This window comes from Hippocampus comes, unplaced genomic scaffold (assembly GCF_001891065.2).
Source record: "Hippocampus comes isolate QL1 unplaced genomic scaffold, H_comes_QL1_v1.1 scaffold20, whole genome shotgun sequence".
Classification (NCBI taxonomy): domain Eukaryota; kingdom Metazoa; phylum Chordata; class Actinopteri; order Syngnathiformes; family Syngnathidae; genus Hippocampus; species Hippocampus comes.
Window position 1 is genome coordinate 57975 of NW_017805462.1, and position 12562 is coordinate 70536.

General features: G+C 41.5%; 1 protein-coding gene across 4 annotated transcripts in view; it reads right to left on the bottom strand.

Annotated features, from left to right (window-relative positions):
* The window catches only part of st3gal3b (ST3 beta-galactoside alpha-2,3-sialyltransferase 3b), a 47738-nt gene that overhangs the window by 31492 nt on the left and 3684 nt on the right, over positions 1-12562 (bottom strand). For 2 of the 4 annotated variants that reach the window (XM_019875048.1, XM_019875047.1), the window contains exon 3: positions 6029-6170. In XM_019875048.1, the coding sequence (XP_019730607.1) occupies positions 6029-6170 (142 nt within the window). Of the gene's footprint in view, positions 1-1112; positions 1176-6028; positions 6171-8449; positions 8933-12562 lie in introns of those variants that run through there. The other 2 variants (XM_019875046.1, XM_019875045.1) reach the window with 2 other exon arrangements.

Sequence of the window (12562 nt, forward strand, 5' to 3'; positions counted from 1 at the left end):
GAACCCAGCAAGTGCGCGGGAAGGAGAAAGATGGATTAGTAGATTTATTCCCAAGAGGCTGAATTGTAAATAGCCCATTACATATGCAAAGTCAGACGAAATGGAAACTGCCTTAAATCCACAAGCACACTCACTGTACTTTGGATATTATTGCAGCTTTGTGTTGAGCAATTCATGAAGATGGGAACGAACTAGGGCTGCCGAGATTAGTCGATTAATCATGACGACGTCGACAGTAGCGTTGATCCGGGTTAGTCGTGATGTCACTGGAAAAGTTACGCCTACTTCTCCCATAACTGTGGTATGCTAATGCTATCATGGCGAAGCGTCATCAGAAATCGAAAAATTCACTTATGTGGAGAAAGTTTTTCTCTCATTGAGTTTAATTTTGTTTTCTTGAACCCAGATGTACTCAGATGGTAGCAGTCTTATAAATGTAAAAACAAAACTAATGAGGCCATTGAAGTTAAAATATATTTTTATATGATAATATTTTGTATTCTAACAGTAATTGGTGTGTGTCTGCAACTGTGCATAGTTTTTTTTGTTTTATGTTTAAATGCACCGAACATTTGTTAACTAAGTTCAAATATTGTATTATCAGCATTGTCTTGGTTTTTAGATTGCCTAAGGAATGCTGGAAATTTTATAAAATTGGCCTGGAAACGTAATAAAAATGGAATGTACTATGTGTGCAGTATACTGCGATTTGCAAAAAAAAAAAATGCCTGAAGCATTGGCTACATCCGTAGTTTAACAGATCATTAACTGATGCACCTGAAATGAAACTATTAATACATGTCATCAGAATGTGGTTAATTTGTTCGTGTTTTCTAAAAATAAATAAATAAACAAATAAATGACTTTGTTATTTTAGGGGGCTGACGATGTGATCTGATTAGTCGACTACCAAAATAATCGTTTGTGGCAGCCCTAGGACGAACACAGCCACTTTCGGTGAGAAAATGAAAAGGTAGATGAAATGTGCAAGGAGACGTTTGAGTTATTCAATTAGGAGTGATTTATATTCCATGAAAATCAACCACCACCACCTAGCAGCCCATAGGTAGACTGTCACCTAAGTTTCAAATGGGCGGCCCCAGGCCCACTACCTGCAATTCGATTCACTTCATTGTCGTTAGTGAGGACTACGGCTGCCACGTCAGCACCAATTTCTGAAAACAAAAAGGGGGTTAAGATTCTGAAAAACAATCACGGTGAGAGAAACTAAAGCCATATGAAGGTTTTTACACATTAAAGACAACGCGGACCGAAAAAGTGACAGAGGCGGCAAATGGGGACAGAGTGAAAATATTTTCTCAATCGGGGTGCCTTCAGGGAAGAGAAAAGTGAGGGTGACGCAAAGGCCCGCCGCACACAGCACGCAGCTGAATGCGATCCAAGTGGACCTGGCGGAAGGGGTGGGCAGGGGGGACAAAACAACAACAATACAGGTGGCGACTTTGCACACCAATCGACTGAGCGCTAGACATCTACAGGCGCGCAGCAACGGAAAAATTGTGACGCTATTTTTAAAAAAATTCTAATACATACTGTAAATCCTAAATGACTTATTGGTATCAAAAGATTTAATCAATACACTCACTTTTGCCGTCAAGGATGACTGAGGGGGAAATATATATATATATATATATATATATATATATATTTTTTTTTTTTTTTAAAGCCTAACTTGGCCAGCACTAAAAGCTTGAAAGAAAAATAATCAATGGGAAAAACCAAGATGGCTAACAGGGATTAATTACAGCACTAGAAGTCCAACCAAAAGAAAATCAAACGTTGAAAAAGCTGCATCTACATCTTTATCCATCAAAGGAACCGGAAAAACCTTTGCATGCACAATTCCAACTGTTCAACGTTTCAAAACATTTTGGCCAGCTTGCTGTACTCGAACAAGAAGCTCAATGGCAAAATGTACCAAACTGGTGTTTGATCCGTGAAAGGACCAAAAAAAAAAAAAAGTCGTCTTAATTAAGCTGTTCACACTTTTGAAAACTCCGACCAATTTAGCAACAGTACTTTGTCACTGTGAGGCTTCAACCCGGATGTTTTCAGAGGGGAGGAAGTGGCCACCGAGCTTCAAGTGTCAAAAAGTGTCATCGGCAGCAGGTTGCAACAAAGACAAAGAAAGACTGGAAAAGTCACAGAAAGCGGACATCCTGTGAAATGGAATTGGCCCCAATTTCCACATCAAAGTGAGAGCTGAATGGGTTGCCAAGCAACAGAACGCTCCTGTGGTGCATCAAATACCCCAAAAAAAATTTTTTTTATAACTCACGGCCTTTTGGGACTGAAAACAACTTCAGTGTATATAAGCGGAAACATTTCCAATCAAACGGTCTCCACGTGATAATCCAACTTTGTAAAAGTCAAACACTGCCACATGACGTAGTGTTTACAGCGCATTTTAAAATTCACCTTGTCATGTCAAACTAAACTCCTGATATGAATCGATATGATTGCAAATGTCCCCATTCCGGGACTAACGAAAAAGCAGGAGCGAGAAATTAAAACATTTTACGGATCATGAACAAGCACATTTGATTGCTGATCAAAATCTACAGGCAGTCTGTCTGCATGAATTCGAAAACAGTTTGCTTGAAAATAAAGACGCCCCCCCCCCCCCACTCCTCCTCACCCCAACACTATAGCTGTGGCGACCATCTGGCCGGATCTGCATAAAAGCAGCTGGTTGAGTACATGTTAATCATTGCCAACAATGTTTAGGAGGTCAGCATTAACTGCAAATGTGTCTGTATGGATTACAGATCGGATGGATTTCCATAGCCCCGCCGCCAGATGAAAAATGACGCAACATCCCACTCGCTCCGACAATCTGTTGAGTGACATGACAGCGTTCTGATGAAGAGGACATCATCCTCTATAAGGAGGATCAAAGCCAGTCTTTTTGAAAGCCAATGTACTGTAGCTTGTCTTTGCTTTTGAGTCATTGGCGGGCTAACACTGTCATGGTGGTAAAGCAGCATACCTTTTACGCGATGGAGACAACGATCACTATTCTGCCTACACGCCGCAGGAGAAGGTGGGTCGGAGTTTGTCATTCCAAACGGACCAAGACAAACCAAACAATGTACCAGAGCCCTGAAAAGTATGGAGCACGCCACGTCAACCTGAGCTCGGACTTTATGTCGTAAAGCTTAAAGTACATTTGTTTAGTACAGTTCAGTTGGATTGAACTTTTAATTGCAGTACAGCCGCATGTAACCGTATCAAACTGTTTTCGAACAATTCATTTGGGGCAATTTTGATTCAAGTCGCGTGCGATACATTTATGTTTGGGTAAATTCTCAATCGAGGTCATCCAGGTTGAATCGAAGCAAAGGGACTGTTTTGTGTTAAATTTTCTTTCTTTTTTTTCGCGGTTATGCTATCAGGGCTAACAATATATTTTTTTAATGGTCATAAAAATAAAAAGTACAGTCAAAATACTACAAATGGCGATTGGGTGGAACAAAAATGCAACACTATCAGTTCCGCGGATGCAAAAAAAATCTGTCACATACAAACACCGCCTTGCATTCATTCGTCTTCGCACATGAAACATCTTTAACTTGTACTTAGCAGTCATGTGGAGTAAAGCAGTAAAGGTAACAAACATTCCTCAATAATCCTAAAACAAATCCAAAGTAGTTTAGCCAGAAATAAAATCCTACCCTATTGAAAAACATGAAATCAATAACATGTAAAGAATGTTACTTTAGACTGGAGAGGATGAAAGAAAAAAGACATTCAAGGCAAAATAAAAGATGACGTCGTTCAAGAGAAATCTTGTAGCGCCCTCTGCTGGTATGTGACAGCAGTTTCAGGAAGTAGACAGGCAATTTCAGTTTCAGTTTTAGGACACGTTGCCAAATAAGTCTCTGTGACCGTTAGCAAGCTACTCGGCTGTATCAATCCAAATCTCTTTCAAGACAATGTGTTCATTTACATGACAACAGCACTGTGGTAAGACACAAAGCTTTAAAAAAAATTTATACAGTGGAAGCACCTGATAACGCTGGCGTCATTGTTCAAAAGTAAACACCGAATGAAGCACCTTTTCGAAAACAGAGCGGCACATTCAGCAGAATGGCAGGACCACAGCACTATTGTTGCGCGTGCGCCGCTCAATCACAATACAATCGGAACGACTATTCCGACACACGTCTCCTTGTTTGAAGCAGTTAACAATCAAAGAGGAGAGAATCAAAGTCTCCTTCCACCAGCGGTTTAGAGACATCATCATCGCAGCATGCAAGATGTCACTTAGCAGTCATGTGGAGTAAAGCAGTAAAGGTAACAAACATTCCTCAATAATCCTAAAACAAATCCAAAGTAGTTTCGCCAGAAATAAAATCCTACCCTATTGAAAAACATGAAATCAATAACATGTAAAGAATGTTACTTTAGACTGGAGAGGATGAAAGAAAAAAGACATTCAAGGCAAAATAAAAGATGACGTCGTTCAAGAGAAATCTTGTAGCGCCCTCTGCTGGTATGTGACAGCAGTTTCAGGAAGTAGACAGGCAATTTCAGTTTCAGTTTTAGGACACGTTGCCAAATAAGTCTCTGTGACCGTTAGCAAGCTACTCGGCTGTATCAATCCAAATCTCTTTCAAGACAATGTGTTCATTTACATGACAACAGCACTGTGGTAAGACACAAAGCTTTAAAAAAAATTTATACAGTGGAAGCACCTGATAACGCTGGCGTCATTGTTCAAAAGTAAACACCGAATGAAGCACCTTTTCGAAAACAGAGCGGCACATTCAGCAGAATGGCAGGACCACAGCACTATTGTTGCGCGTGCGCCGCTCAATCACAATACAATCGGAACGACTATTCCGACACACGTCTCCTTGTTTGAAGCAGTTAACAATCAAAGAGGAGAGAATCAAAGTCTCCTTCCACCAGCGGTTTAGAGACATCATCATCGCAGCATGCAAGATGTCACACACGTCTGCGACAAGCTAAGTTTGGGCGTAGACAAGAAGCCGTCTCGTCCACTGACGAATACAGAAATTTGTTCAGTTGTCCGGTCACACCCAGATCCGCTTCACTTCCAAGGGCCGACTCGCCAAATACGCTTCAACGCTGTGCATCAACTCTCTCGCTCTCTCCCTCCCCCCGCTCATCCTCAGCCACCCATCCAGCCGCACCAATGCAAACTGCCCAACAGCGCCAACCTCTCCACTGAACAAAACGGGGGGAGTGAAAAAACACTGCCCACCATCGGGCGCAAAAATCAGCTCAAAATATTCATAAATGAATCATCAGTTTTTGATGCATTGCCGCCTGAGGGAATCGAAGTTCACTGGCAATCAATGTTGGTTTTCATCCTTGCTGCTTACCATGCAGTTATTTCTCCAGATTCTCTGAACCGTTTCATATGATGGACCGCAGATGTTGAAAATCCCTAAAATCCTTGCAATTGTACGTTGTTTTATGTTCTAAGTCTTTGACAATATGAATAAAATTCAGAAAGGAAAAGCAGAATTAGGGCTGGATCTTAGATTTGCAAAGTGTCTGTCTGTGGTGACCCTTAACCTACGAGACACCCATTTAGGGAGAAATTCTATTCTATTCTATTTTTAAAGTGGAAATCTCAAGAATTCATGTCCTGCTGGTAGTTGAAAAAAATCAAAAGAACCTCAAAATTGTTGTCATTCTTGCACAACTTATTTGGATGGCGTGAGCGTTTTTAACATGCTGGTGATGGACAGGCCAAAGAAAACGTGCACAAGGTACTTCTCTCATCTCACGTTTTCCTCGCAACATCCACTACACTGGGGGGGGAACAAACACACCAAACCGAATGAAGAAACAAAAACAGTAATGGGCCGATGGAAGTTTATGGAAAAAAAACCAGACATGATTGTGAGCAATCAGCACAAAGCAGAAAACAGAAATGTTAAATGTTAAACAGAAGAAAAAATAAATAAAACATAAAGGAAATGTTTCGAAGATTCAGTGGCGATGAATAGGTTAGACGAGGCTTGTGACTTACGTGGCTTCTGGCCCCATACGTTCAGATGTAACTTCCCCGATGAGTAGTAAATAAAGCCAAGGACCAGCATGGGGCACAGGACAAACAGAAGCTTGTGTGTGGGCTTCATGGTCTTCAGACATGGCACTATCCAGGTCATCACCTGCATGACAAGAGCACAGCGGGGACATTTCATTTCCATATGCAACACTTGACGGGGGGAAGCTGGTTCTTTTTCCATGTTGTTGCCTTTTCCAGCTAGCAAGTCCTTCCCAAAATGGCGAGGGCTCTTCTCAACCTGGTCCAATCAGATAATTTGACAAATCTTGTTGAGAATAGATGGCACACACAAAATCTTTGCCAAGTTCTGGATTATTCTGCTTCATCTATCCCATCGTGACGTCTCCGTCGTTCATCTTGTTGACATTAGTGGCCTTCATTGTGACGCTTTGAAGATGGGTTGAGATCTGCGATGACCTTTCTTACGATAGCTGTTCCTGATTGCATCTCCGAAAGTTAAGAAAAGGGTTGCTTTGTCCAACAACGATCCAAGTTTACAATCACTATGTCTTTATGGATCTCGTGTGATCACTGAAGGTTCTGGAAGACTATGGAATGACTAGCACTAAGTGCACTTGCTAGCATTTTGACTCCATCACTGCTACAGCGCCCTCTCTGGTGTGGGTGGCAAGAAACACCCAAAAGTAGAGAAATAATCCACACAAAAATGACAATGTGGCAGTTGCAGTATTCATTTTTAGTTATTGCGTTCAGTAATTCTTGGGAGATATTTTTCAACCTCCACCCAGATTTTTCTTTGTTTTATCTCTCCATCTTTTATTAACGTTTGGCTTGGAACAACAGTCCGAAAATTGAAAATTGAATTACATATTGTTCAATTCTAAACAAATAGCCACATTCTTCTTCAGCTGTTTCCGGTTTATTGACACTTCCTTAGCAGTGCTTTTAGTCAGTTGTCTAAATCTATTTTTATTGTCAGAAGCTTCAAAATGAACCAATACTTCCAATGACACACATAAATAATTGTAAATAATTGAGTGGACTTCAGATCAAACAATATAATACAGCAACAAATTATGACCAACCAGCCAGCATCGGATGTCAACTCTGACCAATTTAAACATACAGCTCCCTTTTTTAGGTTCAAAAGTTTAGTCTCTGAGATTTATAATGTCTTAAATGTCATCTTTAGTAGACGTCAACATGAAATAAGAAGAGCAAAATGCCCCACCTCATTTCACTCAAGATATGAAACCATTCACGCTGGACCGCATTTCCTTAATTATTTTCAAGTCTTTACTTCTGATAAAAGGACTTGAAACACTGCTGTGCATAATAAAAGTAACAGCGCATTTAAACTGTTTTTACTTTTGAAAAAAAAACTACTGTTATCATTGAGAGGTTTGTTTAAAAACATTCAAATAATTCTCTAACAGTTGATGACTTATAAATTATGTTGACTATAAAAATCAGATTAACCATTTAGATTATAATTTGGAATGCAGCAGATGTTGCAATTTGACAAATGATTGCACAATCTAATGTGTTGAAAATGGCTTGCTCTCTTAGACAATGCAATAAAAGTGGTTGCGTAAACGTGTTATTTTTGGGCTCTCCTGAAAAGTCTTGATTTGGAGGTATGAGGATTCTACCCGACGCCAGCGATTGTCATATTTCATATTTGTATCGATTTGACACTGACGCACCATTCAAGAAAATAAATAACCTAAAGGTATCTGCCCGGTTTCACACTAGTTACTTATTTTCAACCATATTATTCTAAATTGGCAACGCTCTTACTTGAGTACATGTTTGGGATACTTTGCCGACCTCCGTCAATAAAAATCCAATTTATCTTCCCAAACTTTAAGAAAAGCCAGAGCTGCTAGCTGAACAAACATAACGGAACTTTGCGATACGAACGCTCCACGTCAGCCAAGCGGCGTACATACGTCGGCTACCGGAAAATAGTACGTTACCGTTTTTCCACGCTCCTAATAAACGACCTAAAAAGCCAAGTCGTGAAAATGCGTGTTGTGGTTTGTTTTTTGCCGGGGATGTCAGGCAGCGTTTTCACCAGCGAAAATGTTCAAACACTAGCTTGGCTATGCTAACGGGGAACATTTAGCCTCCGTGTTCAGTCGCCAGGCCTGCGGTAACAGCACGCCACTAGTCGGCTAAATGTGGCTGGAACGTTCCGCTCGTTGACGTAAAGGTACAGCAAGAAGCGAAATGTGATGAATTTGGACGTTATCAGAAACAAACGAGAAGAGGATGTATTTTAGCAGTACACATTGGGAAGGACAGCCGCAATATGACCAGAATTCCCCAATTAGTCTCGCGTAGAAAGAAAGCACGGTTGGCGTTTATCAGGGGGGAAAAAAAGAAGAGAAACAAAAGGGAAAAACAGAAAATATGTACCTTATATTCTCACAGAGTCTCTTGCTTCAACCCCAATCCTAATTGTTGTAATGGATGGGGTAATAAAAGAAGCGTGTTCTTGCTCTCCTCCAGGCCATGACGGTGAAACCCGAGAAAGTAACCCGAGGGCTCCGGACGCACAACAAGAGGAAAAGTGCCTGCTTCCACCGTTCAAGCGTGCATACATCAAGACATCAATTTTTGTAGAGGGATGGTGGGGGAAATGAAGCTCGTCCTCCACCCAGGGTAGCGGGAAGACTGTCAAGGTTGGTCACATGAGGCGTCTCGGTAAATGAGGAGTTACCACAACCTCCTCCTCCTCCTCTTGTTTCTTTTCCCGATCTCGTCCCTTTCGTTCTCCTCCTCCAATAAAAGCGCCTCTTCACCGGGGAGGGGGGGCTCACATGGTGCGACCCTCTGCAAGTCAGCTGCCCCTGGATGCTCGCATCGAGGTCGCTTTAGCCCTTTCCGACCCACTCCGCGTCCCATGATAACCTTGCAACTCGTGTTGGGGGGGGAGGGGGGATTAAAAAAAAGGCCAAAGCAATAATGTATTTTGTTTGATGGGCAGCACCCTCCCCAGCAAGGCTATTTTAGTAAACGAAAACTAACGGAATAACCAAAACTACAAATGGGGGGAAAATATTTCACCAACTAAAATAAAAACTTAAATGCCTTTTAAAAAGTAGCTGAAACTACATTTACGTTATCAAATAAACTACAATTACAGCAAAAGTGTTTTTCCGTTTTTGGCAATTCGTTAAATGCACGAGCCTTTGATGTTGATTTTAAATGTATTTATTTGGATATTACCGCATGGTTGTGAGCCTGAACAAGAGAAGGTCGAACAGTTGTCGGAAGTTGTAGTCCTAATGTGTGTTGCACAGACGTTACGTCATCAAACAGCAGCCCCCTCTACCAAAAAAAAAACCAGCCACCACGTGACGTCACTCATAGGAGACGAGGTTGCGTGCGGTTTTGGCCCGAATGGCTTATTAAAATATCTCTCTCTCTCTCTCTCTCTCTCTCTCTCTCTCTCTCTCTCTCTCTCTCTCTCTCTCTCTGCCTCTCTCTCTCTCTCCCCATCTCTCTTTCTCTTATCTTTATCTCTATATCATCCCCCATCACCATCTTCTTTCTCTCACTACCTACCCTTCATCCATTTCTATGTTTCTATCTCCCTCTATCAGTCTCTATATCCATCCCGCATCTATTTATAGCTCTAATTATCCATCTATTTATCTGATTTTCTATCTGTCAATCATCGATCTATTTATTTATCGCAAGGGTGTCAAACTTATTTTTGCTGCGGGCCACATCGTAGTTGTGGTGTCGTTCGGAAAGCTGTTATGACTGTGAACCCAAATAATATATGATTGTCTCATATTACATTTACACAACAAATTGATGAATAGTTTTCAGATCAGAGGCCAGCAAAACTGTTCCAACATTCTTATATTCCAACATTTTTCTTAAGAGTGAAGACAATTTGTAATTTTGGTAAGCGGGCGAGAAACATGAAGCACACACAGAAAGGCAATCATCAGTTAATTTTTGGTCGGGATTTTGCCACTGTGTAATATTAGCTCATCATGCGCAGCATCATGTAAGAGGAGCACTCAAATGCTTGCGTCAGCTGCCTCTTTCAGTATTTTCCCAGAAGTGGGTGTTGTACACTGACAATGAGGACATCAGCTATTAACACGAGGTCTCTGTGGTTGGCCTCTGTAGTCGATTTGAGTGGCTTGTAACAAAGCTGGCAGTGACAAGATCTGTACATCGGTATTTGGTGAGTCCGGATGTTGCTGGGCCTGGTGGACTCCGTGTGCCTTTTGGCTTAATAAGCCAAATATGTTTGAAGGAATGATTGAGGTGGTGCAGACGCTGGCAGAGGGGTGGGAAACGTGGGGGTAGGGACACTGCCTCCCCTGATGTCTGCATAGACCAACACCCCCGACCCCCACAGGTGCCAGGCCAGGCCAGATAATTGACTTTGGGGTGTTTTCCGATTCTTCTGGGGATTATTTTCCACATTTCTCGCTGTTCTCCGTAGATAACATAAAATGCACTTTTATCTGTGTTTTCTGAAGAATTTTGGGGTTTGGTTAAAAAAAAAAAGTCTGAATCTTAAATTAACCATCTACATTGTGACACCTTTTGTCCGTTGGGCATTTTACAGTATTGTATGGCAGATTCCTCCACAGACGCAAATCCATACTGCTATTTCTCACACCTCCTCAAATGACTCGGTTAACTCAGTTTAATTCATATTAATGTCATCATTCACAAGGCCTCCGCACCCTACATTAGCAGTTTTCAGGCAGAGGACCAAGTTACAAGAGCGCATTGGGGACCGCGGAGATAGCGGGCAGTCTTCCACTTTTGCCACGCAGTGTGTGTGTGTGTGTGTGTGTGTGTGTGTGTGTGTGTGTGTGTGTGTGTGGCAGGATAGTAAGCTGATCTATAAATATTAAATCAAGAAGGAAACACAATCTGCTTAGCCACTGTTCTCCCTTTGGAGGGGGGACAGTCCATCAGCAGAAGCCAGGAGAACAAACAGCACATGCAAACACTGATGTACTACATCTACACAACAGTGGTGGGAAGTAATAAAATTTTTTTTTGAAAAAACTCTGTTACTGGAGGTATTTCTACTTGCTTGAGTATTATTATTCTATTTTTCATTTTTGATTCAGACATTTGAAAACAGATGCCTGTACTTTTGACCATGTCAAAATAGACTTTTCTAAAGAAGACAACACAATATAAAAAAAAAAATTGGGACTAGATATAAGAGTCTTATGAAGCAAAAAAAAAAAAACCCACAACGGACGCCCTCAAGTTGGCAGCAAAGCACTACTATTGTCGAAAAGAAACTCCTCAACTTTCTTTAACATAGTTCCTTGGCACCAAGGTATCATAAGATGGCATCAAAGCACCGCTTCGTCGGTAGTTCCTTGGCACCGGGATGCGACAAGATGAAGCCAAAGCACTACGTTTGTCTAAAATCTAAATGAAGCTCCTCAACTCTCTTCAACATAGCTCCTTGCCACTGTTTGACGGTGATGCACATTTAAGGTTGCATCTGATTGGTCAAGGTTAGATAGAAGCAGACAATTCCAAATGAATTCCTATCTTTGCGATACGCATGTGCCATAATAAAGATGACATTTTTTTTATTATCTTCAGAGCCTGTACTTTTTTACATCTCCTATAAGTGAGTCAGCAAACTGCGTCTCCTCAACGTGTCTGGAGTTACAAAGATACATGGCTTGCTTCACGAGGAACTGTTCGAGACACGGAAACCACGGTTTGTTTGTTTTTCTATTGTCTTTGCTCAATGGACATCCGACATCAAGATGCCCAAAGGAGGCCGTGCGTGTCTTGAAGTCTGTTAGGATCAATATGGGGGGATTTAAGTTGATTGTGCTCTGTGTCGTCCTCATTACTACTTACAGAGATGAAAGTCCTCCGGATTTTCCCGGAATTCCGGGTTTTTCAAATTTTTATGAAAATTTCTCCGGAGAATTGAGGAAAATTTGCATAATCCGGATATTAGTTGACAACATTGAACGAAGACGCGTTTGAGTTCGTTGTATTGCTTTCACGAGCGTAGCCATATTGAGGCACTAACACTAGTAACAGTAAAGAGATTTTTGTTTGTGTAATAACGACAGAAGGCATGATGGCGTTTGACTAATGGTTTAGGAAATCGAATGGCAACTCGCAACAACAGTAGCAAGCGTCATTTTGCCTCTTGGGTTATACCATCTCAACTAGAACGTGGGGGATAGTCCCCAAACAATTTTCGTCTCTTTATAAACACACCCGCTAAACCCCAGTGGAAAGAATAAAAGAGGCCGTCAACAAGACAGTTGTCGTAAAATATATATTTGGCCAAAAAGGAAAAAACACAGATTGGCAGAAAATCGTGTCCGTCCGACTTAGTGTCGTCTCGGCTAACTTAGCTTAGCTGTTGTCGTGTGTGACGTCATTTGCGTCGGCGCTGACTGGTTGAAATCAAAAGACGCGCTTGCGTACATGTTCGCGCTGAAACCCGCACAGCAGAGAGCAGCGGACTATCTACTGCTGAGGCTCGCTTAGCTTGAGTGG